We start from the raw sequence: 27,899 nt of genomic DNA on the forward strand, positions 1-27,899 counted from the left end.
GTAATTTTACGAGAGTAATACCGGCTCCCGAACAGGCCACGTCTCGGGTTTCTCGCTCAGGCCTCCCCGGAGGTCCTTCCGTTGTGCTCAGAGCAGCTTGATTTGGAGAGAGAGTATCTACTACCTATCATAATGGACGGGAGATAATAATTACATGTAGCATATCTTTTGTTGTCTCTTCATGATTTATTCATATTATTCAATAATGCAGATTTATTGATCATATAGAATAGATCAGATCAGAAGCAGGAGCATTAAGGCATAACATACAACGCTCTAGACCCCTTGCAGAGTAACCATGAGGCCCATTGAAAATGTAACCCCAAACAAAGCCATTTGATTAAAAAGACACGGTAGAGTGAATGATTGGCTACCGCAGTCCAGGATATCGATGTGCTGTGATACTAGTACTAGGGTTACTGACACGCGCATTGTGCCTGCTGACATCAATGCTGGGAGGGCAGATGATCCGAGCTCGCTACGGACTCCTGAATCTGTCCCAATATCCGACACTCTCTCTCTCGGAGAAGAGAAGCTCTAAAGAAGACTGGCTTGGTGCTGCTAGCCCTGTAGGTATTCATGCAACTCCCCATGCTTCGGGGATAATAACTTCGACCGACGTGCATCCTCACTTATGTCTATTGTGAGGACTAGTCGTATATTAATTACTCTTACCCTATGTCAGCTCCATAGTATGGTAGAGCAATGCAGGAACTAGCGATTAATTCTTTCGATCGCTCAGTATGTAGTCTAGATAGTTTACTATCTAGATAGCTAGCTAGTTATCTTGGACAGTCGGCATGACTAATAGCATATCCGTCCGTGAGTCTAGTAGTATTGAGTTGCTGCTTGGGGACTCGGACAGATAGCTGGAAGTGGAGAAGCCATGATAACGCCGGCCAAGACCATCCCACTTTCCCCTCCATCGCCCGAAACCCGCGTCATTGCAAAATCTCCAGCAAAAACCAACTCGGTTTGTACCACAAAAACAATATACTTTGATTGGATAGTGGCAAATTCGGCACGCGAGCTGAAGCTGTAGCAATGGCACCGAAAAAGATCATCATCGATACTGATCCCGTATGTTCATCGCTCCGTTCAATGATCACCATCCGAGCTCCACTTCTGCTTCAGAATGTTTGCTAGTTACAACCTGTGCTGATAGTCCAAACAGGGTATTGATGACATTCTTGCCCTTCTTTTGGCATTTTCTGCCGAGCCTGAGGATGTTGAGGTTCTGCTAATATCGCTTACTTTTGGTAACATCGAGGTGAAAAGGTGAGCTTGCGCCGTCCGTCGCTCGATAGTACGGCCCTATACTCACTCAGATAGCTGCCTGCGCAATGTTGTCTCCATGTTCCACATCCTGGAGCGGGAGATGAAATGGCGTCGCGAGCAAGGTCGGCCAGAAGGGTTTGGTACTCTTCGCGCTTCTCCTCCAATCGTTGCTGTGGGTGCAGAGGATCCTTTGGAGGACCAAAAGATGCTTGCAGATTACTTCCGTGAGTTTCGCAACTGGCAAGTCCTCCTAATCAAGCCCGCCATGCTAACCCTTCTTTAGACGGTACGGACGGCTTGGGGGGTATTCATGCCAGTGTACGTGAAGCACGCAGAACTACAAACTACAAAACTTGCAAGACTGCTAACACACGAATTCTCAGCATCCCCACCTCACCCCCAAAGAAGCTTGGGAGCATCTCTTCGACCCTTCCTCTGACTCCCGCGAGATCAAACCCGTCCCGGAGGGAGATCCGGCTCATCGCTCATTCATTCCTTCCAGGCGTCCCGCACACGAGGAGATTCTCCGTGTCTTGAGGGAAAATGACCCTGACACCGTCACCCTCGTGGCAGTCGGTCCCCTTACTAATCTTGCGTTGGCGTCTGCTGCTGACCCGGAAACTTTCCTCCGCGTCAAAGAGGTAGTGGTGATGGGAGGAGCAATCAACAAACCTGGAAACGTGCGCGTTGGCCTGAATCCTACCCCGTTTGGGGATAAAAAGAGTCATGGGATGCTGACATCTTCTAGGTTACCCCAGCTGCAGAGTTCAACACATACGCTGACGCTGTTGCGGCAGCAAGAGTCTATGCTCTCACGTCCCCTTCTCCCAGAAGTACTCTGCCGCCCGCAACGAGTCTCCCCGAATATCCTCCGAGCCTCAGCAAACAGCTCACTCTTCGCACATTTCCCCTCGATATTACGCTGAGACATGGTGTGACGCAAGGCCAGTTCCGGCAAATAATCACGCCGCTTCTGGAGAGTGGATCGCCTTTGGCTGAATGGGTGTCTGCCTTTATGGCTCATACCTTCCGTACACTTGAGAGGCTGCATCCGGGGCACGTGGGCGATGCCGCGGACCTTAGTCTGCACGACCCCGTATGTGTCTGGTATGCTATGACCGCAGAAGATGAGGGGTGGAAACCTTCAGCGACGTCACCAGAAGACATTCGCATTGAGACTACTGGTCAGTGGACGCGGGGCTTGTGCGTTGTCGACCGACGGAACCGACACCGCATTGAAGCTGATGAGGAGAGCGCAAGTGATCACGGCCTGTGGTTAAGCCTGAGGGCTGGTAACCGCGTGTGGAGAATGGATGGCTCTCCGGTGGAAGACACCTTTGGTGAGGTGCTTCTTCAGAGACTGTTCACTTGAGGTAGTGCCGAGTAGACTAGGACTGCACCACCCAGTCACCACTGGGGTGCATTGTGAATAGGCAACCTGTCAGCTTCCGGTCCCGTCGATGTCCGATTACTATCATATCAGTCAAGCGGAAATATATCCTGTAACTAGCATTAGTCAGTTGGAATTCAGAGCTGTTGGGGTGTAAGCCAACGTGACGGACTGTCCTGTCTGGTACCAGCCAGTACGCACCAGGCTATTCCAGAGTTAACTATACTACACTCCACGTGTGATCAAGTATCTCCACGTATACCAGTAGCTAGCCAAGAAACAACCGCGTAGTGGGGTGTTACCTCAGCTGTTGCACCAAGCGGCCGTCTAATCGTACTGAACCGCTTCGGATCATCCCATTTCAATTAACGAAGCAGCACATAAGTCGGCGGGGAGAAATATGCGGCACGGAGAGCATCGCATTGTCCGATAGATACGATTGGCCAGAGCCAATCGAATAGCAACAGAGAGCATTGGCTTACCGTGACAAGCGGCAGTCCATGCAGAAACTACAGGTGCATTGCGGGGCATGTGCTTCCGTGTGGTAGTTCTGCCCCGCTATTGGGATTTGAGAATTTGCAAGAGGTAATTAAATGGATGCGTGGACGATAACGATGGTGAAAGAGCTGGCATGGCGGCCAATGGAGTAGACGGCAAGGTTGGTAACAATGGAGCAACTGGGGCGTGTCTCGGGCGCTTGGCCTAGCTGAGCATAACGAGTATGATGCGGAGAGTTCCCGGGCAGCAGAGAGGACCTGTCTGTCCGAATACCAAAGGGGAAAGGACCAGAGAGAGGCCGACATGCACATGCGACCCCGTGTGGCAGGAGGGTCCACTGGTTGGGAGGACGGCTTGCACGTGCTCCAATGCCCCCTCTGGACGAGAACGTCGCCAGGCTTCGACAAGCGGCCGAGGTGAGATCATGACCATTTGAGTCCCGAGACGTATTCTCAGGCTTTGCGGGTCTGAGATGTTAGACAGATCCACTTTATGGACACCTTCGATTCCTGACGATAGTGAGTGAAGTCGATGAGGATTCATGGTGTGACTGGTATTTCCCTTTGCCCACTTCCCCTCGCTTCACCTGCCTGGGTTCTGTCACATTGAGGAACCCGAGCATTGCTTGAAGATTGAGAGACATTTTCGGGAAGTTATGAGACTGGTATCAATCGAAAAGGATCCGGGGTCAGCCCGGTGGCGACGCAAGCCTCTGCGCTCTTTAACGGCACCAATTAGCGTGTCGTGTGCGTGAGCGTGGTCCATTCCGCAATTTTATCTAGCTTGTAGTCAGGCTTAAAGGAGTAGGGGATCTGAACCCCATCTTTAGTAAATCGGCAAGTGTAGGTCGGAATTGGGAGCAGCTTGGTATCTAGTAGTACCTAGGAGGTATCACTCCGGCACCCGTGGCTTGTGGGGATTTCCGATTTCATGAAGGGGGGCATGGTAGTAGTATGCAAGTAGACTAGATACTAGACCACAAGGGTGAGTAGTCCACGGTAGACTGGTTAGGAGGAGTACCTTGAGTTAGGTACCTGGTAGTATGGGAATAGAGGACTCGAAAAGTAAGGGACATGAGCCGGCAGCTTCGTACAACCCATAAGAACTCTGGACCGAAGCACGAGCCCCAAAAGCGTCGGCGGTTTGGCCCCAGGCAACCGGTCTCGTGCCCCCCATCCGGCGGTGCTGTTGGGCCAATGACGGGCCAGCAATCTACCGCGTGGGCTTCTTTAAGCACGCGACACTTGGAATGGCCCTCCGCTTCGGGATGGCCAGTCCCAGGCCCGTCCACGGTTATACTACTAAGTACTCCTAGTACTATTCCTACTAGTACTCGGGTCTCAACTCTACTAACGTAGTACTGGAGAGAGGTGTATGCGCATGCTGGCTGCAGCAAGCAGCAACTACTACTAGATAGGTAATGAGCAAGCTTCCCGAAAATCCAGAATTCAACGCCAATCCCTCCCCCCCTCTCCCTCGTCGATCATCCCGATTAGAATTTGGGAAAAAGTAACCACTACTTTTAGTCACTACACCGTAGAAGTACCTGTTTCTTATCGCAATTCCACTTTCCCCCGACCTATTACCTCCGGTCTACTATTGCCTCGTTGTGTCGCCTCTCCCCTCCCTATCCATTCATATAAACTGAACCCAGGTACCAACACTTTGGCAGGGCATTTATCCGTGCGTCTTCCTTTGTGCAGGAGCCCCAACTCTCTAGCACCAGCTGTTCACTTCTGGTCATATTGCTTTTTCCTAGATTCAATAACCATTTCTGCTTCTTGCCCGTCCAACTGCCACTTCCCTTTGCCTCTCCTCTCTTGTCCTATCCTATCCCACTTCCCCTATCTTCTTCATCTTTGACGGCTTACGATTGTACGACACTCAACGGGTTGTTATCCAACTTTGCTCCACCATTGGTCCAATCTTACTTTTTTTGACTTGACCATCCACCCTATTAGCCCGTCTAATGGAAGAGTAATCATCGGGTTGACTTTGAGCGTTTCACTTCCACAGAGGCCATGTCACGCTCTCGTCTACCACCAACCCCTGCCATGTCGGGGGAGTTCATAGTCAAGGACAATGCATCGGTGGACGCTTCAGATCCATTCGCATTGCCTCCAGCTGCCATTAGTCCATCCAAGATGCAAGCTGCTAGCAGAAGGCCATCCAAGTCGGATCCATCCGCTTCCTTTCCAGCGTCTCCAGCATCGCCGAATCCTGCACTGGGTATCATGGCAAATTCCCCGCGTCAGACTGGTGTCAAGAGACCTCTCGAAGACTTCAACCTTCCACCACCCCCCACACGCGCTCGCAAAATCATTCAGATGAAGCCCAAGACGCAAAGTCCGCCAAAGCCGACCGCAGCAGCCAACAAAGCATCCACAAAAGAGAATGGCAAAACGCCAGCAAATAATGGTGCCTCGGCCAACTCCAAGAAGAAACAACCCAGCGCAACTAGTGCAGCGGGCCGAAAGATTGCTAGGAAGACAGCTCACAGTTTGATCGAACGGAGGCGGAGGTCTAAAATGAATGAAGAATTTGGAACCCTGAAAGACATGATCCCGGCGTGCAAAGGACAGGACATGCACAAACTCGCCATTTTACAGGTTTGCCTCAACCTCAGTCTTCGACGACCCCTGTCCTTAAGCCGGTCGCTAACCGTACCCGATGACCTAGGCAAGTATTGATTACGTCAATTACCTGGAACAATGTATACTCGATCTGAAAACTGCCGGTAATCGACACACAATTGCCTCGCCGCGAATGCCTCCTGCCCCTCCTTCACCAACGTCTCCGGAGGCTCTGGCAGAAGAGTCGGGCCTTTCATCGGCTTCCGTGTCTCCGGAACTACCTCCCACCGATGCTGCCACGGATGCAATCTCCCCGGTGTTTTCTCCCCGAAGTGGTGGTCCTACCGGGAATGCACCCAATTTTTCGTCCATCACACCAAGCCCGGCTCTGGGCCCAACCCACCCATCCGACAATCCGTCGCGTTCTGAGCGTGGCTCCTGGGCTATGTCTTCTTCCAGCACCTCCCCAGTGATCCAGCCTAAGTATTCCATAGCGTCTTCTGCCGATGTGGATCACGAAGCCTCCGCTGCCCTACTAATGCTGAACCGGGACTGCCGGGGTTCTGTCGGCTCGGTCCACGACGTGCCCACCAATTCCACTACCCGGCATGGGCATCCCCACACTCAGGACCCACAAAGGAAGATCGGGATGAGCGTTAAAGACTTGCTTATCTCCTAGGGGTCATGTGGCCGGCTCTCTCTTTTCACCATTTTCACAGTCACTCATGATTTCTCCTTTGTAAGGTACGGTGATCGATTGGCGTGCGGAATTTTGATATCATGAACTAGTAATGAACGGTTTGGCCCGGTGCTGTTGGATTTTGCTTCTCGTTCTTGTTCTGGGCACTTCAGGTCATCGTTTTAGGTCGGCGGGCTGGTCCAATGCGAGTTAACGGTTGTGGTTATGTTTTGAGCGCGGACTTTGTCTTTAAAATAACCTCATTTGATTTGTCTGGCAACGTATCTTGGGAGGATTGTCTGCAAGTCTGCCATGTCAGATAGAATCTAGAAGAGTCTGTTATTGTTCACAGAACTTATCAATAATCTTACCAGAAGATCACGCGCTGAGGTTATCATCTGAGCCCATAACAGCATTCCAGGCTACATTCCAACTCAATAACATGAGGATCTCTTGACTAAAGCCATGAAAGACAACAAGGCGACGCCGAGTACTATCCTCCTCCCCACCTATACGGTCGTCCTAATAAAGTTTAACCTACTTCCTCATGACAGCCCATTTGCTTACTACACCTACAGCTCCTAATTTAACTATCCACGATGACACTTGAAGCCCAGACCAGCCAAGCACGAGCCAAGCAACACTGTCGTACTTTTTGTTTCTTTCCTCCCCTCTCTCGCGGCCGACTCTCATGATAGAAAGTCATTCAGCGCGACGATCCCAAGTCTTGTCTCGACTTTGTATCTAGCGCACCATCTAGAATCCTAATCCCTCGTAATCACTTAACTAACATGACTTAAACAATATCTGATACAGGAAAAAGGATGAGGTGGTGGCGATAGCGACCCCAACGATCCATTTCAATCCAAAGAATGTGCCGCACATCCGACATCTGCACCAATGATCGATGGAGTGTATACTTTATAAACGGCCATTTCTCGGCTTTTTCCTAAATTGGGTGGATGCGTGTAATAGTTTTGTGTCTAGATGCGGCTATCGGTGTTAGGTTCTTACCCCGCACGCAACTGGAGGTTCGGCTTCTTTGGTGCTTCTAGGCGCATTCCATCTACCACCTTGCTTAATTCTCTTTTGGGTGCTGGGAATTGCTGGAATGTGGTGGTGGTGCAGAGAGCAGTTTGGTAGGACGAGGCGATTGGTGTGATGGTGAAGATGATCATAGTTGAAGAATATCTGTATTTGCTTTTTTATGATTTTCAGCCTGTTGAGATGTCATTCACACCATAGCAACTAAGTACTAACTTTCTACTGAACAGAGAGGGGGGAATAGATATTCCGCGGAATCACATCGAAGCTTTCGCTTCGCTTCTACTTACTCAACTAGTGGACGCGAGCCTCTTCCCATACCGCTTTCTTGGAGTGGAGGGCGCCCGTTCCAACTACACAAGCATTTGGAGGCGAATGTAGTTCAAGCAGACTCGCTTTTTGCCAAGCCCCAAGACATGCATGAATCCTGAAGGATTTTCTGGTGCGGAGTAGTAGATAGTATCTAGGGGTAAAAGGGAGGGAGAGAGGGTAGTAGTAGTAGTAGTATTCATCAACAGCAATCTGTGAGGCAATCAATGACAGCGGAACATTATGTGCATGGCATAATACATGAAAACATAAAAGTGAAGCAACTAGTGTAGGTACGGCACATTTGCACAAAAAGGCACTACTTTTCTTTTTTGGGGGGGAAGGGCTCATACACGTAGTAAAGGATGTTCGCACTGCCTCTATGGCCAAGATGAAAGGCAATGCAGACTAACCCTTGGCTCTGTGGATGTGCTTGGGTTTAGGGCGCGGTGTGGGAGAAGATCTACAAGTGGCAGATCCACCCTCCACTTTGGGTGGGATAACACTTGGTCGGGTGAAAACTAGCCAAGTTTTCTTATGACGTTGCTCGGACTAACTTTTTGGCTTTTTCTTTCTTTTGGCGGTGACTTTTACAAGAGGAAATGGGTAGAGTATAACAATAGCGTGAGATTTCATTCAGATTGATTTGCAATCTGCCTGGGGAATTTGTAGATCATTGCAGTGGCGCTCTCCCGGAGTCTCTGGGAAATCCCGTGAGGACTATCGTTCGAGGCGAGACGAAAGGAAAAGGGCAAAAAAGGCAGCCCTCATTCACGTTCAGACAGGCTCAGACTAGTGCAGGTTAGTGCACTCCACGGGTGCCCCCGCACTGCGGTGCCGCGCTATCCACGTCTGCCCCGGTGACCCTTTCCCGTGGGCCTTCATAGTACAAAGTAGGGCTGCAAACTATATATTCCCTCATTACGCCACAGCCTCTCTCCCCTTCCCCATTCCCGTCCCTCCTCGCACACTCACGCACCACCCGTCATTTGATGGCACCAACAATACTATCATCCTTCGGCGGCTTTGAAATCTTACCATGTCCAACAAATTTCGTTCCTTGCAGCGAAAGAAGAACGCCCGGTCCATCGTCTCCGAGGATCCATGGAAAGTCGATACGCCTTTCGGACCGCCCCGAATCCCACATTTCCCAGGTCGAGGCATGCGACGCCTTCGCAGTACCCTCCAGAAACTGTCGCCCTCTGCACGAGCTGAGCGAGAACTCCTCAGGCAAAAGAACCGGTACAAGATCCCCTTGACTGAGAGGAATGTCGATGCTCTGGTCACAGAGCAGCTGTTCACCGATGCTTGTTTTCCCCACAAACATAGCAGAGAGTTGCAGATCTCTGCATGGCTAGAGCGACTGTCCTACTGAGACGCGCCATCCTTACGTACTTCCTCCTCTTCCTGCAACTCCTTCTGCGGGGAATACCATCGAACACCGACGCTTCCTTGCGCACTTACCTTCCCGCATCTTCTCACATGCTTGAATGAATACTCTGGGAATCAGCTTCAAGGGATCTAGTTTGTGAAGACCTGTTTAGTCGACTGTCTCAGCACTCTGTCCGACCGGTATATATGGAAATAGTTGTTCACTCGGCTTGAGGGTTTGTGCTTGGCATAACGGTTGATCCACTCGACGATGCAGCCATGCATGCAGGTGTCGGCGCTAGAGGCGAGACACTCGGGACATACTAAGCGTGCGTTCTCCTTCCTCTTGTAAAGCAAAATAAGAAACCGTGTTTCAGCGAGCAACGCCCGGGTGGTCTAGTGGTATGATTCTCGCTTAGGGATACAAACCCAAGCATATCTGCGAGAGGTCCCGCGTTCGATCCGCGGCTCGGGCCGTTTCACTTTTTGTTTTTCTCGCTTGACTCCTTTGCTATTATCTATGATGATGATGAGGACGATTGAATTCTCTTCTTTTGCTTCAGCAGTTCTGTTCGAGGGAGGGAGCCCTTGATTTGCGGATCTACGGCTTAATGGGTGGTTGATTGATCGGTTGCTTTCACCTGGTTGTTCCTCGGGTTTGTCTGTATAGCATGGTGCTTGGGGTGATGGAGTGCTTATCTTAGAGGTATCCTTTCGTGTGTTGCTAGAATGTTATAATAGTTTTGGTTGGTTTCCTTGTCAGGTGGCTGGAATTAACATACAACAAGGCTTGTGGCACTGAATATGCCACTAATTTGATGATGCGTCCACTACTGCAGGAGCATACATTAAGGTCCCATAGTAGTATGCACATCTATAAGCATCACAATGTTACCAGAACATATACATCACCGACAAACCAACCCACAACCTATCCACTGCCACACAATAAAATATATGAATAAACAGTACCAACAACTACAGTTGCGCCTCCATGCCCCTGCATCCCCCAACGCTAGTAATAGCGAACAGGGGTTCATTCCCCAGCCGCGCGGTGATAAGATGAGGGGTAAACTAAGTAGCCAAGCAGCTGAGGGGAAAGAAAGAAAGGGAACATCTAACCGCCCAGTTCAACAACAACTCCACACCCTCATTCTTCCTACATTGCACCACCAAGTCTTAGACCAAGACAACCAGCTGTATATATAATGGTCCAACCCAAGAAAGTCGCCATCATCGGCAAGTTGTACGCCCTGCCACCCAACCTATAGCCATCTACTAACATCCCACTACAGGCGCCGGCCCCTCTGGACTAGTAACAGCCAAAACCTTCCTACACAGCTTCCCCGAGGGCACCTTCATTCCCAGCGTCTTCGAGAAAAACAGCCGAATTGGTGGTCTCTGGCCCACAGCAATTGACCATGGCGCTGAGCGACGGCTCAACCCGTGGATTCGGACAAACTTGAGTCGGTTCACGGTGGCTTTCTCGGATCTGGCGTGGGAGTCTGTCATCGAGGAGGGGGAGCTGTCGATGTTCCCGCAGGCAAGACAGGTAGGGCAGTATCTGGAGAAATATGCGAATTTGTATATTCCCAAGGGGGTTTTGAGGCTGGGGAAGGAGGTTGTGAGGACGGTTCGAGAGACCGATGGGTTGAGGGCGAAGTGGACGGTGCAGTGGACTTCGAGAAGGTGTGTCTTTTTACTCATCGTTCATACGATGCTAGTGGCTAATGGCTTACAGCATAGATGCAAATGGCATTGAATGCAACGGACCTGAGGTGGAATCGGAAGAGTTCGACTATCTGGTCGTCACATCTGGATACTTTGCCAAAGCTCACTTCCCGGATATACCTGGTCTGGCTGGGGTCGCTGATAGGGTTGTCCACAGCTCTGAAGTGCAGACTATAGACGAAGTGCAGCGGCTGCTGGAGAGGACTGGGTCCTCGGGTGGGAAGCTGGTCGTTATTGGGGGTAGTATGTCGGGAGTAGAAGCTGCTTCGACAGTGGCGCTTCATCTATCTACGATGGACTACAAACCCCCGGTGATCCAATCCGGACGAGACTACGAAGTCCATCATATCTCCTCAAGGCCCTTCTGGACGATACCTACCCACCTTCCCCATGATGGCTTCCAGGATAATACCAAGACACAAAACATGCAATTCCTCCCCCTTGACCTCGTCTTCTACGATCTTGCTCGACGTCCTCCCGGCGAAGTCGAGTACGGACTCGGACCGCTCTCCACAGACCGCATACACAAGACAAACGCATACTTCCGCTCCATCCTCGGTAGCGAGTACTCAAAAATCGGCAGCTTCGGAATCCCCAGCAGCGAGACTGAAGACCCGCAGCCATCATGGATCGGCATAGGAGACGACTACGCCGAATACGTGCGCTCCGGCTTCATCAAGCCCACCATCGGCCGAGTATCCAACATCAACAGCCCATCAACCCTCACCATCACCCTACCCAACGGCAACCAAGAAACCATATCCGACATCACCGCCATAATCACCGCCACCGGCTACACCCCCTTCTCATCCCTCAGCTTCCTCCCCTCGCCCGTGCTCTCCACCCTCGAATACTCCACCACCGACCCCTTCATCCCTCTCATCCTAGACGGTAAAGGCACCTCACACGCCGAAATCCCCGACCTCGGCTTCGTCGGCTTCTACCGCGGCCCCTACTGGGGCGCAATGGAAATGCAAGCCCGCAGTCTCGCAAACACATGGGCCAAAGACCTCTCCTTCACAGGACCCTACTTCACCAACGAAGAACTCACCCAAAAAGCCAACGAACGTGACCTCCTCCGCACCCTCCGCACTACAACCCTTCCCCGCAGCCAATTCCCAATGGGCGACTACGTAGGCCTTATGGAAACCCTAGCCCGTGAGCTCAACATCCCTCGAGCTCCTATCCCATCCTCCACCACCAATCATCAAACCAATCCCTACAACCACAACGACACAATAAACCACGGCCCCGTCCTCCCCTCCCGCTACATCCCCACCCCCTACCTAACCCCCACCCCACCAACAGACCGCCTCTCCACCCTCATCGCGCGCGAAAGCACCAACACCCTCAAATCCCTCCACCGAACCATCACCCCCAGCCCAACAAACTACAACCTGGGCATGGGAATGGCCATATTCCGCGCCCTCCACGGACAATGGACCTACACTCGCACCGTCACTCACATCCTACCCTCACCGTCACCATTACCAACACGCTCATCTCATATCTCGCATGTCACAGGAACAGCTACCTTCCACCCTCGTCGTACATCGAGTATCTGGTACGAGAAGGAATATGTATACGAGGAAGGCCACATCAATGAGAATACCAATGATAATGACGGTAACATTGAGATGATGAAGAAACGCTACATCTACCGCCTCACCGAAGGAACCTGGAGCAAGAAGAACGGTCAGATCCTCATCTGGAATGTGGATGTTGATCCGTTTCTCGCGGGGAAGTTCTCGCATGGGGTGTTTGTGGGGTTGGCGGAGAAGGTAGTACCCACTGCTTCTGCTCCTGGCGTTGAGGAGGATACTACTACTACTAATACTAATAGTGGAAAGGGGAGGGGGAACGAGTCGAGGTATGTGGTTCGGGCTGCGGCGGGGGCGAGACCCATAAATCAGGAGAAGGAGAGGGATCCGAAGTATGAGTATGTGTTTCGGATGGAGGGCGTGTCGGTTGTGGAGTGGGAGTGTGTGGTTAGGGAGAATGTGGTTGGGGAAGGTGGTAGTGGTGGTGGTGGTGGTGTTGGTGTTGAGGGTGGGGGGTTGCTTACGAGGACGGTTTATAGGAGGTGAGCTGTGTAGTAATTTCCTTACACGTATATACTACTTTCTTGTAGGTACGATTAGTATGTCCGGTATAGGTGAAGAAGAGTAAGGGTATATAGGATTGAACCTAAGTTGAACTGCTCACGTAGTCCGCCAATGCCACATGGCTTACATCATTATCGTAAATCACACAATACTTCAATCAACTAATGTCGTGCATCCTCGACGGTAACAGCACTGGGCTTCTCCATCCCCGTATCTGATTGTGTCACGCGCATTTGCTTCTCGTTAGAGAAGAGGTCTTCACCCTGTGTGACGTGGTTGGCTCCGCCGAAGAGAGCATCAATCTCCTCCAGCGGCACCTGCTTGGTCTCAGGGACAAAGAAGAACACAAATAGAGCGAGGAGGAAGCAGATGCCCGCGAACATGTAGAAGGCGTAGAAGCCGCAATTGTTGAGGAAGGTAGGGAAGAACTGCTGCACGATGGCGTTGGCCACGTTTTGGGTCTGAGTTGCCATACCCACGGCTTGGGCGCGGACGTTCATGGAGAAGACCTCGGATGTCCAAATCCAAATGGTAGCGCCCCAGGAGGGTTTGTCTGTTAAGATGATTAGCAGGGGGTTCTATGGAAGCAGTGATCGGTGGGCTTACAGAAGAAGATGAATAAGAAAAGTAAGAATACGATCGATATGCCGACAGGTTCTGTCTTTGCCCCACCCGGTGATGGTGTTTCTGTTTCAACGGCTGCGACAATAATCATGCAAATGCCCATACCAATGCCACCAACGATCAGGAGGAACTTGCGTCCGAATCGATCGATGATCCAGATGGCGTTCAGAGTGAAGATAATTCCAAAGGTGGCATTGAGTGCGTTGATAAGCGCAATCTGGTTAGCGCTCTTGAAAACTTTCTCGTAGATCTTCGTCGAGTACGTGTTCAAGGTACCCTGTCCACTGACTTGCTGGCCGGCGTTGATGACAAGAGCCAAGTACATGCGCTTGCGGAGGGACTTGTCCTTCCATAGAGCGGCGTAGGTGCCAGAGATAGCTTCCTTTTCGTACTCGATAGCCTCGCGGATTCTGAGCAGCTCGTCTTCAACCTCGTCCTCGGTTGCTCGAACTCTGCGCAGCGCTCTGCGGGCCTTTTCGACGTTGTTACCGCGTTGGATGTACCTGTGCGTGCGTTAATAAGGGTGCTTCAAGTGGGTTCACAATAGCGCTTACCATCGTGGCGAACCGGGAATGGTAGGCAAGATGAAGAGAATGATCACAGGAACCAAGAGTTGGAAGATGACGACCATTCTCCAATCCCACTCGCCCAAGTGTGTGGAGTGCTTGGTGCACGCGTAGTTCACCCAGAAGCAGATGAAGGAGCCAACCGAGTAGAACATTTGCCAAAAGGTCATGATCTTTCCACGAATCTCCGGGGGTGCTAATTCACCGATATAGATGGGACCCGCAGCTGAACGAGGAGCGTCAGTAAGACTGTATCATCTCTGCTAAGGACACCGGTGGCAGACTTACTCAGTGCGATACCCTGGCCAATACCGATGATGCATCGTCCGGCAAGGAAGCATGCAATGTTACCACGAGGCGCAAAGCATTGCATGAATGTAGCAGCGACGACCAAGACGCATCCAATGGCCATCCCAATCTTGCGACCCAGAAAGTCGGCAATGGGACCGCCCATGAAGAAGCCGCCAACAATTGCACCCACGGTGTAGGCCGTGTTGACACCTCCGATCATGTTCTCGTCAGGGTCATTGAAGTAGGCCACCCAATTGTCCGAGCCTTGTACGGAATTATAAACGGACGCATCGTAACCGTATAAGACCATGCATGCTGCTGCGACGAGGGAGATGAACCTAACGGATGTTAGTATAGTGACCCTTTCCACACGGCAGCGAAGCATGTGTACCAGTTATAGGCTCGTTTCGATTGGAACGGATTGACTTCAAAATCGTAATCGAACATTGTGGCAGTAGAGGTCGTAAGCGACCTGAATACGCCTTGATAGCAAACTGAAATTATTCCCAAGTGGGTGGTCAGCAGTCCATACAGCTGCCCCAGCTAGTCGAGACTGCCCAAGAAGAACAAGGGGCTGCAGTGGTGTGTGTACAGAAGAAAAGGTGAGAAAGGACTGCGTCCTGCGGCACTAGGTATATATATCCGACCTGGTAGAGGCGCGCCAGTCATGCCGCTAGATAAGCTACCATGCCGCGTGCCAGCAGCCAGGTGGCAAGCGCTATATTAAGCCATAGGGCGCTATAACACCAGTTCCAGGACTCGTGTGGACGCTAACGCGGAGGCATTCTTGGGGAGCTGGGCTATCAGAGGTCCTAGCATCCAGGATCGGTCAGTATGTAGGGCACGGCATTCGACCATTCGTCTCCAGGATTTTGTCGGTGGTGGGGTATCCGGGGTGGGCCTCACGGGGAAAGCTCAAAGTGCCATCCCCGGACTCCCCCAGAACAGGCCATTGTTGGGGTAGTCGTAATGTGGAGAAATCTGGGGTCGAGATTCGAGGAAATTTTGAGCCAGGCGCGGTAGATATCCACAGGTGTTTCCACGAATCAGCAACGCGAAGGTTGGTAGGAGGGCTAAAGAGGGTCCACCAATGGAATGAAACAGGGGTTATGATAGGACCAGCGCCTAAGCTCCTGTATGATTCACATGGAGGCCAAGGGAGAATTGGGGGAGGCGGGGAGGAGAGGAGGAGAGGAGGAGGAAACGGAGGGAAGAACAGGTTGGGCAATCCGATGGTGACGGGCTGGGGTCACGAGACAAGGTCTTGATCCCCCTGAAATTAATCTCGCCCGATGATCCATCCCAAGCTAGCTCTCGTATTCCTGTCAGGCTCTTCAATTCCGCACGCTTATAATTCATGGCTCTCTAGAACCATCCTCCTAACCCAATGGTTCGTGCCAGATACACATGCCAGAGTTGCCGGGCTGCTGAGTGGATGATACGCGACAATGCAAATGACACCGGATACGAACAAATTGAATTGGTCTTAGCGCAATTAGCGCAACAGCCAATAGCTCATATGAAGTACTTTTGACGGAGAGGCTAGCATTCCTGTGCTACTTGGTCTCGTCCTAGTTGTGGCCACCCATTAGCTTGAGAAGCAGGTGCCATTTCTGCGCAGGGCCAGAACAACCACCATTATGCGGCACATTTCTATACACTGCAGTTTATTCATACTATCATACTTCATAGTGACTAGGACATACATTTTCTTGATAACAGTCATAACTTTAAGACCGTATAACTCGGCCGCGAACTTCAGTTGAAATAGCTCTGCTGAGAAGTCGCCCTTCGGGAAAGGTTGCCCTCCGCCACTTTGAAATTCTGATCTGTGTTCTCGTTGGATTGAGAATTCGTGCGATAGTTTGATCTTACCGCATGTCTTCGCATGCTTGCATTGCGAGCTCGTGGAAGCACCGGGACTCTAGTGCCCAGCTCTGGCCCATTCTGATAATCTTCGAGATCGAAGATGTCCTGTACTCTCCTACGGTGATCTTTCATGAATGGCCCAAACCGCCGGAACTTTTGCCGGATCACCGTATCATTGCCTGTAGGGGTATTGGCCCCGTCGACGGCGCCATTGTATAGACGTTGTGGATCATTCCACGCTTTAGAAACTCCAGGGAACAAAGACGCCAATGCGCCAATAGGATGCATAGACGAAAGTCCGGTCTTTGTAGTAGTACTTCCTGAGAGCTGACTGCGGTGACACATGTCCTGGAGATATTGGTATCGCATCCGAAGTCTCCTATAGATTTCACGCAGCAAGTACAAGAGCGTAGCCGCGAGGATCGATGCACCCAGCAGAGCGCATGTCTTGTAGAATATGTCCAGCTCCCTATACTTCTCTTCTTGACAGTAGCCATGTATAAGCGCCATATGCTTTCGGGGATAACACATGATGCATTGATCCTTCTTATTGTCTGGAATTTGATCCGAAATGCATATCGTCCTCCAATCGCTTCCCTCACATATGGTGTCCTCGCAAGTCGGTCCACCAAGGCTGTATAGGTCCCTCTGAACATAGTATTGACTCACACCAATGTTAGGAGAGATATCGGACGAGGCATCCGTCCTCTTGCGGCGGCTCTTACCATTCTCCATTTTCGAGATGATATATTTCAGGATCCCATGGTAGCCTTGCGTCAGAGGGTTTGATGGAGGTGCCTCCTTGACTCTACTCGTGTCAGTCTTATTCGGTGGCATCTCTTGACGTGACCATCTCCTCGTTCTGTGTTCCTGAGAGGCAGCTTTATGCTGAAGGGGAGCCAACGACCGGACAGAGGCTATCGAATGTTGCAGGTCATCCACACGATTTTCGAGGATGAGCTGCTCTAAGACAATTTCGCAGTGATGCATACCTGTTGATCGGTCTCCAACATTTGTAATCGCCAAGGTGAGCTTGAAAGTCGGTTCAACTGCATTTGGAGGATGTGAACCGCCAACTGTGTTTCTGTTCTGTCTGTGGCCCCTTTTCATGGTCTCCCAAACCCCAGGACACGTCAAGGATACTGCACATCCCGGTCCCTCTGGGCCCTTGGTTGGGGATATTGCGACAAACCTCGAAGCACCAAACAAGGAGTCCGAGCATGAAACTTGGTGGACATCACCTACTGCTCGGTATGGGGTCGGCAGAGGGCCATCTTGGGTAATATTGGAGATAGCTCCCAATACTGCATAGAAAAGTGCAAAAAGGTGCTGTTGACAATACATGAGAAAGGAATAGAGTGAGTGATTAATATGCAAATTTTTGCAAGAAATTGCCTGCTAAAATGCTGTGGAAGAATCTGAGTCAGTCAATGTGATGAGACTATATATACATGGAGCTTCCTGAGCGGTGCTCGTGATGCAGTAAGTCCAGTCACATTCTGGGTATGCCAACTCTATTCAGGAAACCGCAACCCATGCCAGAGAATAAACATGGCTCTAGCATGTCCCATATGAGGGAGAGAGAAGCCTGGCAGTCTCACATTATCTTGACTTATGCCAGACCATGCATAATTCGCCTACACCTCAGTGTAAAGTCCACCATAGCGTTGGAAAACCACATGGACTGAATGAGTGCGAAATAGACTTCAAGTAAAGAGGAATCGAGCAATCTCCTTGACGACTACAATCAAGTTCAAAGTCTGTTCAAAAGCTCATTGAAGACTAATTGATAACTGAGTGATAACTGGTTCAAAACTGGTTCAAAACTAATTGAAAACTAGGAATGCTGGTGTGTTCTCGAAAGTGACACTTATGCGAAGCGTAAGTAACTTGAATTAGAAATTGACGAATAGCGTCTGTAAGAGATAGAGTATACCTTACCAACTGTGACTGACCATTTTGGGTAGCTATTAGCCATCACGTGCTCTCGTGACACCGAGACGCGACTCTTGCGCGCTCAGTGAAGACATCAGATCGTCTGACAGTCTCTATTCAGTCCTTCAACTTGGTCACTATTTCTACAGACAGCGCGAAACGTCCATTTTTTACTCGGACTATACTCAGCAATCTTTACTACCATAAATAGCCGATCCCTGCGCCACCCCCGATGCCCCGCACATACGGCAAGAAAAAGCAGACGCGGCTGGCTTTCGCTCCGTTGAGCTCTCCACCGACGAAGAAAGAGGACTCCGACAAAGAGGATGATCGTCGCGCAAACTTGCGCTATGCGCATCCTTCCATGCCATTCATCCGGAGAGGTCGCTCTCAAAAGGATGGTGAGATTGTATCATAACCACTACGCGATAATCGATACTGACTTAGTGGGATTTCTATAGCCAAGTCTCCGCCCCAACGTACCCCCGAACCCAAAGCAGAACCAGTTAGCGACAGCGATAGCGATATAGAGATCGTGCGCAGCACGCGCAAAAACCCACAAAGAGGATCATTGAAGCGCAAGAGGACGGACGTATCCAGTTCCGAATCTCCCTCCGCGACCCCGCAGAAACCCGCCGCCGATTCGGAAAGCGATGCAGATGAGGTGGTTCCTGCGTCTCGTCGAAAGCTGAGGCGTGGTGTGGCCCCCCAGCCTGCTATCGCAGCCGACGATAGTGACTCGGAAGAAGAATTGGTCATCTCTCCCAAAAAGCGCAGGACGCGCAACGCAAGCCCCGATGTCCCCCAGACACCGCGTCGCGGGCTTGAACAGGACGAATTAGACATAGAAGAAGATCTTCAGGCGCTACAGGACTCAGGTAAGCCCATTTAACGAACCAACTAGACCGTCTTCAGTTCTTGTCGCATTGACAGGTCTGTCTACAGTGGTAAAAGATACCCGCACTCGAGGTCGACTCGCCAACTCGGCACGGGCCCAAAGACAACAACACCTGGAAGCTTTACGTCGTCGGAGGGCAGGAAAGACAGCGTCTGATACCGAGGAATCTAAGAGTGATATTGAGAAGTCGGAATCGGGCGACGGCGACAGCGATGGTGACGGTGACAACGGAAGTGAACAAGAGGACGAACCCGAAGCCCATGAAGAGAGCCCTAAACGGAAACCTCAGTTCCGTACTCGACTAGAAGAAAGTGACGTTGAATCCGCGATTGCGAGCAACGATGATCTAGACCGCTATGAAGACGACTTTGTGCTAGAAGACGATGATGATACTCTAGGGGCTCCCACGGGCCTAGAGGACATCCCCATCGAATTCTCGCGACATGCCTACAAGCAACTCAAGGACTACTTCCAAGACGCAGTAGAGTGGATGGTGCATAATCAACTCAACCCGGCATTCCCTCGCTCCGACCCAGTCTACGAAGTCGCCTTCAGCAAACTCGAAGACGAAGTCAAAGGTCGTACCGGATCACAGCTCGTCTCATCCGTCTGGAACGCAAAATTCCGGAGAGCTCTATTAGCCCGACCTCAGATTGAGATCACAACATTCCCAACAATAGAGAACCACCCATGCGATGCTTGTAACCGCTCAGGCCATCCAGCCTCATTCGACATCAAAGTATACGGAAAAGCCTATTCACTGAAAACACTCGAACCGCTTACCGACGACGACAGCGACGACGATGACAAAGAAGATGACAATGACCACGAAGAAAGAGACCGGGGCGGCCACATCCTACCGGACGAAAACACTCGCTTCTTCCTCGGCCGGTAAGCATCACATCCCATCCCCCTTCCATTCCACCGAATTCCACAGATCCCATACCATACCTGCTAACACCATCCTCCCCACCACCACCAGCCACTGCAAGAACAAAGCAACCCTAGCCCACACTCTAACCCACTGGCGCTTCCACCTCAACGAATGGGTGACCGGCTACCTCGAACACCAGGGATACCTATCCGAGACGAGAGTCGTGGAGCGCAGCCACTGGAGCACGAAGAAGAAAACCAAGTACGCCGTGAAAGCAGTTGAATCAATGATAGCGAATGGCGAAGTCAAGAAGCTGTGGCGAGACTTTCATATTAATTTACGAACTGCGAGAGAAACTACGGTATGTTTTTCCACCACCACCATCATCATCATCGTCATCATTTAAGATTAACGCGGTAGTTGAGAGCATTTGCTGACCATGTCATTTAATAACATAGACTCTTGGGTAGTGAGTAATGCAAGCTGCCTCTGCTTCGCAGTTGATGAGATGCTTTCGATTGCACATATCTGATCCATTCATGGGTGGTTTGTCTGGACCTTATTATGTATTACGGTTTGTTCTTCCCCTGGTCAGGATCACCACTTTCTTCGAATGCGCGCCTTTACACGATTCTTCTGTTCATATTCATCTTGTTTGTCGCCTCGGTTGCGGGGGCTTGTACATTTATCCTTTATGCTATGATACCCTATTTCTGTGATTCATCTTCGGTCTTCTCCTAGCGCAGGGAAAAATGTACGCGGCTCATATAGCTTTCTTCCTGAATATATTTCAAGATCATTCACATTTCATTATCTAGAAACATGACTTCCAAAAATGGTGGAAATAGACATAAAACGAAACGAACATTGTAACCAGGGGGAAAATAAACCAGTATAGAAATACACACATCGCCCAAGCCAGAAGTTCTGGAATCAAAGGTTGAGAGAGGAGAAAAAGCATCAAGTTAAGAGGCCAGAGATTTCGAACAGTAACAAGTGGGCAAGATTTTCCTTCATGTCCATATGGAAACCATACCATCCCTTTTATATCTTCCTCGCGCCAACTCAAATCGATGAGTTGGTTATATTCGCGATTGTTCCATATCCTCAATAGTACACACCTGCTTTTAACCCAATGTAATCCGGATCATGCATCGCTCAATCAAAGTTGTCCGACTCGTTTTCTTTTTTTGTTGGAACAGAAAAATCGACTAGATGTGCATGTGACTTCATCGATGAACGTCACCGCCTGAACGTTGACGTTGCGCTCCCGGAAGACCGCCCGAATTGTGTGAGAAACCAAAGGCCTAACGACAACAGGGGCTTCGGACAGGCTCGATATTAGGGTAGTGGCGGTTCGACAGGCCATGGCAAATCAACTATTCCCACTGTTGCGATCTTCATCTTTGGCCGCGGTATTCATTTACAAAGAGGGTTGAGCGGGCTTCTCTTCACCGGGGGCGCCGGGCGTAAGCATCTGATGATAGAAAACAATGTAATTAGCTGCTGTTCGGATATTTCTCAAGATTTCGAAAATTGAACGGGGGATCCAAATGACGTCTGTATCTCCATTCTTGGCACGTAATAAGAACGGAAAAGAGTTTTCACGTCATCGCCAACTGCCTCGGGACCAGGCGACATGGCAATAACAACAATAGTAATAGCCAAGCGACAAGTAGATGGCCCGACAAAAATGAGAATTGGGGATGGGAATGGCTGTAACGTACCTCGTTGGCGCCCTTGATCATGCCCTGCTCGCGCTCCATCTGGATGTACTGCTCCTCTTCGGCGTAGGCCAGAGCCCACGGGACACCGAGGAGGAAGGCACTGGTGCTGATGATCCACAGCGCCTTACCGCTGAACTGGATGCTGGACTTTGTGAAAGAGGTGACGGAGTTGACGGTGCTGGTGACCGAGCGACGTGTGGAAGGAGGGATCATGTCTTTCAGGGCGTAGAGACGGTCGTAGAAGGTCTCACCATCGACCTCGAGGTCGGACTCGACGGAGATTTCGGATTCTGTAGGTATGGCATGTTAGAAAAGGAAGGCCATGTGTTTTGAACGGCTGCGCCGATGGACGGATGGATAGATGGTTCAGATTCGGCGTGGATGGATAATGCTTCCGGATGTTGTTGCGCGGTGGATGAAGGTGAAGGTGAGAGTGCAATTGTCCAAGCAAAACAAGCGCCCGGTAGAATTGTGCCTTGCGTTATGGGTTATCAGGATACTAACCGGTGTCAGTGTAGTCGTCTTCCTCTTCGTCGTCCGAGGTCAAAAGGACATTGTGCTTGCTGGGCATGGGCTTCTCCTGGGAGAAGTGCTCATCCTCGACTTCGGTAAGCTTGACCATTGTGACGGTGGTTGTAGAAAAGTGGATTATAAAGGTGTATTGATAGTAGAATGAGTCGCAGGAAGTGCGGGCGAGGGTCGAGGTGATGGAATGAAAGTGTTGAGGACGGACGGAGATTGATGGAGGACAGCGGGTTCGACCTTCCGGATCCAACTTTTTTCCCGGGCGGAAACGAACTCAATACGGTAAGGAGCTTCTACTGCAGCCGATGCATCCACGCGACGCCCCAAATTTATACGTTCAATTGTTCCAAGGAAAGGGAATGTTGGGGCAATATATATTGTACATGATTGTATATGGCTATCTCTAATTACATGGAGTGAAGAAAATGGAAGTGTTACATCCCTCTATACCCCGTGAACAGCACAGGTAGTCGCTGCGATGTCGGGGCTTCAACTGCACAGCAAATTACCTCCTGCCCAGCTTCCACCGGGCAATCCGCTCTTGGATCTCCTCCCAGGGGAAAGGACGGAGCCTGTAGCCCTCCAGCTCGCCTTCCTGCAACACAACGGTGGGCCTGCCAGTGCCACGGCCCTTGTTCTCGACAAGACCACCAAAGACTTCCCGAGCAACCCGGCGCAGGTCCTCCACAGTCAGAGCCTCAATGTGTGCGCACATTTCCTTGACACCAACCTTGCGGCCGTGCACCTGGACCTGACGTCCGAGGTCCTCCAATTCCACCATACGTGACTCTAGGTTCATGAGGAGCGAAGAGCGAAGCTGGTTCTTCGCACGGTTAACCTCCTGCGGCTGCAGGGCTTGGTAGCCAGTGTCGAGAGTGAGGGCCTGGAACTCGCGGCACATGACCTCCAACATCTCGGTAGTCCGTGTCGGGCTGCAAGATGCGGAGATACCGAAGATTCCGCTATCCGTGTAACTGTGGTTGAACGCGATACAGCTTTCGACCCATCCGTGCTGGTTCAGCACGTTGGTGTAGAGACGCGAGTACATTCCCTTACCGGGACCACCGGCAGAGAAGGAACCGCCACCTCCAAGGAGTGTTTGCAGGGTTGCCAGGGCATAGATATCAGGGTTCGAGATCGGAAGGGCCTCGAAGGCAAGGTGGATATGGCTCAGCCGAGGCAGCATGGGGTTTGCAGGGGGAGGAATCGGAGGAAGAGAGAGGAAACCACCGGTGTAGTGGGAAGGACGGTTGAGATCTAACGTCGACGACTGCACCAATGATGGGTCAAGCGGCGACGTGGCGGAATTCTGCGAGCCAGAGTTGGAGAGATTCTTCAAGAAGGGAAGCTTGGAAAGGAATCCCGACTTGGGGGAGGCTGCGGTAGTAGTTGTGGTGGATGACGGAGTGAACTGGGGAATGGTGGGCACCTGGCCCTCCTCAGCGGCGGACTGGGATTCAGACAAAGTAGTCTCGATGCCCGTGCCCGAGAGAACAGGACCGTCCGTCTTCTTGTGTGTCTTCATATCACCAAAGTACTGCTCTGTAAGCTTGACGGCCTCAGCGTGCGGCACACCAGCAAAAGCGACAACCATGCGCTCTGGGTTAAAAAAGGTTTCACGGTATTTGTCAACCACCGCTTTGTTGATCTCGCCCAGCCTCTCATGCGGGCAAAGCAGAGGGTTTCCCAGTGTGTTGTCCTTGTAGGCCGCGGTATGAACCAGTTCGGGCAAGATGAGCTCAGGCTTGGACCAGATCTCTCCAATCTCATACTCAGCCGTAGCCAACTGCTGAAGCACTTCTTCTTCGGTGATCAGAGGATCCCGGATAGTCTCAGCCAACAGTCCCAGAGTCGTCGGGACAGCGGAGTTGAAACTAGCAGACTGGTACATCAAGGATTCACGAGAGGAAGCGCACTGGATATTTCCTCCAAGGCTCTCCAAAACCTCAAGCATTTGATCACTGGTGTGCGACTTGGTCGACTTGAAAGCCAGACGATCCATGATGTGGCTCACACCCCGCAGACTCTCATCTTCATAGCGAGATCCGGCATCGACGTAAACTCCGACACCAGAGAAGGGCCCAGGCAGGGATTCCGTAGCGACGCGGATACCGTTGGGCAAAGTGGTGATCTGATCAAGCTCGGCAGGGTCCTACACAGTGAAAAACCAAGTAGTTAGAATTAATCCCAAGTCCGACCAGAACCATCAAGTCAGATTCCCTGCATCGGAAGAACTTACCTTGGAACCGTTCTCATTGACAGTAGCAAAGCCTCTAGACGCGGAACGAGGCACGCGGGCAAGAGGCTTTGCGGACTCAACGGCCCGTAGTACAGAACGGCGCATATTGACAGATATGAATGGATGAAATGGGCCGAGAGTACTCAATTCAAAATCGCTCCCTTTCCCGGACGGCGTGAAAGCTGCGGCGTTTCCGGAGATGTCGTCGTCACGCCGGCGCCCGCAAGGATTTGGACTCAGATCGCTTATCTAATCACCACAGGCACGGCGCACGACGTCAGACTTGTCTGTTAGAAGAAGCAGGATATGATGTCTTTGGATTGACGAATTGTTTTCCAATTGGGATTGTTTGTCTTGTAATTACCCGCTCCTATTTCTACGTATTATGTACCTACAGAGCCTGAGTCATCGGTAAAACTGTGATTTCCAACTTGCACCTGGTTAGTAATGGGAGATCTAGAATCGCAAATTGAGTAATGCGGACAAAGCAGAGACACCATTGACCTCGCCACTGGAAGAAGAAATAATTCATTATCTAGTTCTATAGGCTGTGAACAAACAATCTTGACCTGGCATACTGCTTCACTCTAAGCTTTTCCCAGACCATCTATTGAGGGAGACCTTACTACGAAACTATGGGTGCGCCGCAGCCCAAGCGCGATACCAGTCAAGGCACGAGGCATTGGCCACACTGGCACCAATCTTGATGTTGAGACCGCACAGGATCTGCTTCACAGCGCTTTCAACTTTCTTGCCGTTGGATGTCACCGGAATCTCCGGGCAGACGTCCACAATTCCAGGGACATGACGAGGGCTGAGCTCTTTGCGAATGGTCGCTTGGATGCGAGTTGCGAGGTCAGGCGGCATGGTTGTTGGAGCGTCACCAGACGATGCCAGTTTCACGAAAAGAACGACTGTTTCATCGGTGTCAATTCCATCCCGCCGACGCCCGATACACAGAGAATCTTCCACCTCATCTGCGAAATGTTTCAGAAGAACGTTGTATATCTCTGCGCTACCGAACCGAACACCGGCTGGCTTCAGAACTCCGTCACTGCGACCCAGCATCACTACACCTCCAGTGTGGGGTTCCAGACGCACGAAATCACCGTGGTGCCAGATTGTCGGCCCGAAGACGTCAAAGTAACTCTTGCGGTATTTCTCTGCTCCTGTCGGACCGGGAGGCCAGAACATGACAGGCTGCGCAGGAAATGGCTTCGTACACACCAGATCGCCGGCCTCACCAGAAGTAGAAACGTCATTGCCAGCGTAATCGTATACCGAAACAGCCATTCCCAAGCAGCGGCACTGGATCTCTCCCTTGTAGACAGGTAGGATGGGACAACTGCCGCAAAATAGCGACAAGATATCGGTCCCGCCGGTGATCGAACCCAGCATGAGATCAGCCTTGATAGATGAGTAAACGTACTCGAATGTAGACGGCGCTAATGGAGAACCCGTACTGAAAATAGCTTTCAGTGTTTTCAAGCTTACTGGACGGTGAGGGTGACTGGTTGGATGTAGGGAAGCCTGCTCTAACATGGAAAGGTATTTGGCAGAAGTTCCGAAGTGCGTGATTTGCAATTCGTCAATCAGGCGTGGCATTGCCATTTCACCCTTCCCACCTTCCGGGTCGAATGGCCGAAAAGGGGAACCATCATAGAGCACAATGGTAGCGCCACTGGCAAGACCGGAAACAAGCCAATGCCACATCATCCAAGTAGTCGTCGTGAAGTAGAACAAGCGATCTCCGGGACGAAGATCACAGTGAAGCACATGTTCCTTTTTATGTTGCAGCAGCGTTCCCAGCGCACCATGGACAATTGGCTTTGGTGCCCCTGTAGTTCCCGAGGAATACAAGATGTAGACCGGGTGTTCGGGTCCCAGACTTGCAAATTCCAGAGGGGCGGAAGGGTTGCTGGCCGTAGAAAGAAATGATTTGTAGGTAAGAACCTTTCCACGTAGTGGTACCAAGAATTGAGGGTCCAGTTTGTAGGACTGGATTGTCTCGAATATGACGAGAAACTCCAGGTTCGGCAGCCCCGGCACGAGTTCACGCAATTTAGCATCGGTCCCGTGCACCTTCCCGTTGTATAAAGATGCATTGTCGGCGAACAAGATCTTCGGTTCTATTTGCTTGAGACGTTCTAGCACTGCATGTACGCCAGTATCAGGTGAGACGCCTGTCCAGAAGGCGCCAATTGATGCCGTTGCCAGCATCGCCACAACAGTGTTGGTATGATTACCAAGAAACCCTGCCACACGGTCTCCTTCCTGCAGACCCGACTGTTTCAGCGAGTTGGCACATCTGCGTACGCGGTCGCGCAGCTCCTTCCAGGTCACAAATTCCCGATCCGCTTCCGTGGCAGCGATTATCGCAACCGCGTTCTCATCAGGAGACGAAGACGGATACAGGAGGTTCTCAGCAAAGTTAAGCCTACTCCCCTCGAAAAAGTTGGGACGAGGAAAGAGTAGTTCGTCCGTGCTCAGGACCTATAAGGGAAATTAGCCATCATATATCAAAGGAGACAAGCATTAACAGCAGCCGTTGTGTTGCGCTTCGAAAGAGCGTATTCGTATACTCACATGGTCATATGACTTATGGGCCTTGATGGAAGTATATTTCCATACATCCTCCCAGAACTTGGCGGGCTCAGAGACACTCCACTGCCAGAGATCGTTGTAAGTGGACATGGACAGGCCATGCTTGGCATTGGCGGATTGGATGAAGTCGTAGATTTGGGTACTGCAAGGACTCGAGTGTCGCCATAGTTCCTTGGGTACCGTATCGTCACTGGACCTAGTCATTGTGAAGGATTGTTGACTTGTACCAGCAAATGATGACTGCGACTTTGCTGATCAAACTATAGGTGTACGTAGTAGACGGTGGTCCGGAGTGCCAGCAGGTTGCAGTCAATGTGACCCGAGGTCCTTCCGTCCTGATAGAGTTCAAACCTTTGTGGCTAGTGGTTCGTCAGTATTCGAGACCCTGATTTAATCATACGGCTCTTGTTCAATTGCAGATACCTTCCAAACGTGAACAAGGAAAAAGTTCAAACCGCAACGAGGACTTCCTTTCAGGCTGTTGTGCGTGCTCGGGATGTGGGTGTCCCGATCTATCTACGGAGTACCCCAGAGCGGAAGCAAGGAAGCCGGGGACGGAATCTGCAAGGGATTTCCGCGGTGGGCAGACAATCGCCTGGGATCAAGTGGGGATACAGTGAGTGAAGATATAACTATAGAATTCAAAGTCCCCAGGCATCTATTAACACGTTTGTATATCCTATTTGCTGGTAATCATCCAGATATTGTGAGTTGGACTATATCAATCAACCACAACCTCGTCCTGTGACCCCGTCTTTCGTTCGGAAAC

General features: G+C 51.0%; 10 protein-coding genes and 1 non-coding gene across 11 annotated transcripts; 6 read left to right on the top strand and 5 right to left on the bottom strand.

The window, feature by feature from the left end:
- The first annotated feature begins 846 nt into the window (after positions 1 to 846).
- Positions 847 to 2,835, top strand: BO85DRAFT_187851 (putative nucleoside hydrolase). The gene is made up of 6 exons (XM_025654403.1): positions 847 to 1,080; positions 1,175 to 1,278; positions 1,333 to 1,502; positions 1,562 to 1,596; positions 1,662 to 1,958; positions 2,027 to 2,835. The coding sequence occupies exons 1-6, from the start codon at positions 1,045 to 1,047 to the stop codon at positions 2,648 to 2,650; spliced, it is 1,266 nt and encodes a 421-aa protein (XP_025519028.1). The 5' UTR covers positions 847 to 1,044; the 3' UTR covers positions 2,651 to 2,835.
- Positions 2,836 to 5,187: 2,352 nt separating this feature from the next.
- On the top strand, positions 5,188 to 6,418 carry BO85DRAFT_435418 (HLH-domain-containing protein; the record flags this gene model as incomplete). The annotated part of the gene is made up of 2 exons (XM_025658524.1): positions 5,188 to 5,775; positions 5,846 to 6,418. The coding sequence occupies 2 exons, from the start codon at positions 5,188 to 5,190 to the stop codon at positions 6,416 to 6,418; spliced, it is 1,161 nt and encodes a 386-aa protein (XP_025519029.1).
- Positions 6,419 to 8,810: 2,392 nt separating this feature from the next.
- BO85DRAFT_435419 (uncharacterized protein) lies at positions 8,811 to 9,146 on the top strand (the record flags this gene model as incomplete). Its single annotated transcript, XM_025658525.1, has 1 exon — positions 8,811 to 9,146. The coding sequence occupies one exon, from the start codon at positions 8,811 to 8,813 to the stop codon at positions 9,144 to 9,146; it is 336 nt and encodes a 111-aa protein (XP_025519030.1).
- A 381-nt stretch (positions 9,147 to 9,527) lies between these two features.
- On the top strand, positions 9,528 to 9,618 carry BO85DRAFT_t57. The gene has a single exon. It is a non-coding gene; the product is annotated as a tRNA-Pro (tRNA).
- A 447-nt stretch (positions 9,619 to 10,065) lies between these two features.
- Positions 10,066 to 13,070, top strand: BO85DRAFT_446273 (uncharacterized protein). Its single transcript, XM_025659468.1, has 3 exons — positions 10,066 to 10,381; positions 10,438 to 10,831; positions 10,884 to 13,070. Exons 1-3 carry the CDS (start codon positions 10,351 to 10,353, stop codon positions 12,958 to 12,960), a joined length of 2,502 nt encoding a protein of 833 aa, XP_025519031.1. The 5' UTR covers positions 10,066 to 10,350; the 3' UTR covers positions 12,961 to 13,070.
- Positions 13,050 to 15,245, bottom strand: BO85DRAFT_188000 (putative MFS sugar transporter). Its single transcript, XM_025654405.1, has 5 exons — positions 14,851 to 15,245; positions 14,457 to 14,797; positions 14,157 to 14,394; positions 13,585 to 14,105; positions 13,050 to 13,531 (listed from the first exon to the last, which is right to left on the bottom strand). Exons 1-5 carry the CDS (start codon positions 14,904 to 14,906, stop codon positions 13,140 to 13,142), a joined length of 1,548 nt encoding a protein of 515 aa, XP_025519032.1. The 5' UTR covers positions 14,907 to 15,245; the 3' UTR covers positions 13,050 to 13,139.
- A 772-nt stretch (positions 15,246 to 16,017) lies between these two features.
- BO85DRAFT_187998 (uncharacterized protein) lies at positions 16,018 to 18,002 on the bottom strand. The gene is made up of 2 exons (XM_025654404.1): positions 17,930 to 18,002; positions 16,018 to 17,734 (listed from the first exon to the last, which is right to left on the bottom strand). The coding sequence occupies exon 2, from the start codon at positions 17,670 to 17,672 to the stop codon at positions 16,218 to 16,220; it is 1,455 nt and encodes a 484-aa protein (XP_025519033.1). The 5' UTR covers positions 17,673 to 17,734; positions 17,930 to 18,002; the 3' UTR covers positions 16,018 to 16,217.
- A 372-nt stretch (positions 18,003 to 18,374) lies between these two features.
- BO85DRAFT_188065 (uncharacterized protein) lies at positions 18,375 to 20,677 on the top strand. The gene is made up of 5 exons (XM_025654406.1): positions 18,375 to 18,664; positions 18,725 to 19,141; positions 19,209 to 20,052; positions 20,144 to 20,396; positions 20,494 to 20,677. The coding sequence occupies exons 1-5, from the start codon at positions 18,496 to 18,498 to the stop codon at positions 20,503 to 20,505; spliced, it is 1,695 nt and encodes a 564-aa protein (XP_025519034.1). The 5' UTR covers positions 18,375 to 18,495; the 3' UTR covers positions 20,506 to 20,677.
- A 781-nt stretch (positions 20,678 to 21,458) lies between these two features.
- On the bottom strand, positions 21,459 to 22,384 carry BO85DRAFT_484860 (mitochondrial import receptor subunit TOM22; the record flags this gene model as incomplete). Its single annotated transcript, XM_025663268.1, has 3 exons — positions 21,459 to 21,512; positions 21,763 to 22,052; positions 22,267 to 22,384. 3 exons carry the CDS (start codon positions 22,382 to 22,384, stop codon positions 21,459 to 21,461), a joined length of 462 nt encoding a protein of 153 aa, XP_025519035.1.
- A 278-nt stretch (positions 22,385 to 22,662) lies between these two features.
- On the bottom strand, positions 22,663 to 24,713 carry BO85DRAFT_414484 (mitochondrial-processing protease subunit alpha). Its single transcript, XM_025657649.1, has 2 exons — positions 24,527 to 24,713; positions 22,663 to 24,439 (listed from the first exon to the last, which is right to left on the bottom strand). Exons 1-2 carry the CDS (start codon positions 24,629 to 24,631, stop codon positions 22,793 to 22,795), a joined length of 1,752 nt encoding a protein of 583 aa, XP_025519036.1. The 5' UTR covers positions 24,632 to 24,713; the 3' UTR covers positions 22,663 to 22,792.
- A 210-nt stretch (positions 24,714 to 24,923) lies between these two features.
- Positions 24,924 to 27,677, bottom strand: BO85DRAFT_414487 (acetoacetate--CoA ligase family protein). Its single transcript, XM_025657650.1, has 2 exons — positions 27,113 to 27,677; positions 24,924 to 27,019 (listed from the first exon to the last, which is right to left on the bottom strand). The coding sequence occupies exons 1-2, from the start codon at positions 27,332 to 27,334 to the stop codon at positions 25,160 to 25,162; spliced, it is 2,082 nt and encodes a 693-aa protein (XP_025519037.1). The 5' UTR covers positions 27,335 to 27,677; the 3' UTR covers positions 24,924 to 25,159.
- Positions 27,678 to 27,899: the final 222 nt, after the last annotated feature.

Source organism: Aspergillus piperis, assembly GCF_003184755.1.
Source record: "Aspergillus piperis CBS 112811 unplaced genomic scaffold BO85scaffold_3, whole genome shotgun sequence".
In the NCBI taxonomy this organism is placed as follows: domain Eukaryota; kingdom Fungi; phylum Ascomycota; class Eurotiomycetes; order Eurotiales; family Aspergillaceae; genus Aspergillus; species Aspergillus piperis.

What these genes read in the sequence shown, in the direction of transcription:
- BO85DRAFT_187851 (XM_025654403.1), top strand. Translation starts at nt 1,045, where the DNA reads ATGGCACCGAAAAAGATCATCATCGATACTGATCCC. An exon ending in GGTAACATCGAGGTGAAAAG is followed by an intron (nt 1,279 to 1,332) that starts GTGAGCTTGCGC and finishes TCACTCAGATAG; the next exon opens with CTGCCTGCGCAATGTTGTCT. An exon ending in TGGGGGGTATTCATGCCAGT is followed by an intron (nt 1,597 to 1,661) that starts GTACGTGAAGCA and finishes ACGAATTCTCAG; the next exon opens with CATCCCCACCTCACCCCCAA.
- BO85DRAFT_446273 (XM_025659468.1), top strand. Translation starts at nt 10,351, where the DNA reads ATGGTCCAACCCAAGAAAGTCGCCATCATCG. An exon ending in CAAGAAAGTCGCCATCATCG is followed by an intron (nt 10,382 to 10,437) that starts GCAAGTTGTACG and finishes ATCCCACTACAG; the next exon opens with GCGCCGGCCCCTCTGGACTA. An exon ending in GTGCAGTGGACTTCGAGAAG is followed by an intron (nt 10,832 to 10,883) that starts GTGTGTCTTTTT and finishes AATGGCTTACAG; the next exon opens with CATAGATGCAAATGGCATTG.
- BO85DRAFT_188000 (XM_025654405.1), bottom strand. Translation starts at nt 14,906, where the DNA reads ATGTTCGATTACGATTTTGAAGTCAATCCGTTCCAATCGAAACGAGCC. An exon ending in TCGAAACGAGCCTATAACTG is followed by an intron (nt 14,798 to 14,850) that starts GTACACATGCTT and finishes AACATCCGTTAG; the next exon opens with GTTCATCTCCCTCGTCGCAG. An exon ending in ATTCCCGGTTCGCCACGATG is followed by an intron (nt 14,106 to 14,156) that starts GTAAGCGCTATT and finishes ACGCACGCACAG; the next exon opens with GTACATCCAACGCGGTAACA.
- BO85DRAFT_187998 (XM_025654404.1), bottom strand. Translation starts at nt 17,672, where the DNA reads ATGTATTGTCAACAGCACCTTTTTGCACTTTTCTATGCAGTATTGGGA.
- BO85DRAFT_188065 (XM_025654406.1), top strand. Translation starts at nt 18,496, where the DNA reads ATGCCCCGCACATACGGCAAGAAAAAGCAGACGCGGCTGGCTTTCGCT. An exon ending in AGGTCGCTCTCAAAAGGATG is followed by an intron (nt 18,665 to 18,724) that starts GTGAGATTGTAT and finishes GGATTTCTATAG; the next exon opens with CCAAGTCTCCGCCCCAACGT. An exon ending in ACTCGCTTCTTCCTCGGCCG is followed by an intron (nt 20,053 to 20,143) that starts GTAAGCATCACA and finishes CACCACCACCAG; the next exon opens with CCACTGCAAGAACAAAGCAA.
- BO85DRAFT_414484 (XM_025657649.1), bottom strand. Translation starts at nt 24,631, where the DNA reads ATGCGCCGTTCTGTACTACGGGCCGTTGAGTCCGCAAAGCCTCTTGCC. An exon ending in TCAATGAGAACGGTTCCAAG is followed by an intron (nt 24,440 to 24,526) that starts GTAAGTTCTTCC and finishes TTCACTGTGTAG; the next exon opens with GACCCTGCCGAGCTTGATCA.
- BO85DRAFT_414487 (XM_025657650.1), bottom strand. Translation starts at nt 27,334, where the DNA reads ATGACTAGGTCCAGTGACGATACGGTACCCAAGGAACTATGGCGACAC. An exon ending in CCCATAAGTCATATGACCAT is followed by an intron (nt 27,020 to 27,112) that starts GTGAGTATACGA and finishes TTTCCCTTATAG; the next exon opens with GTCCTGAGCACGGACGAACT.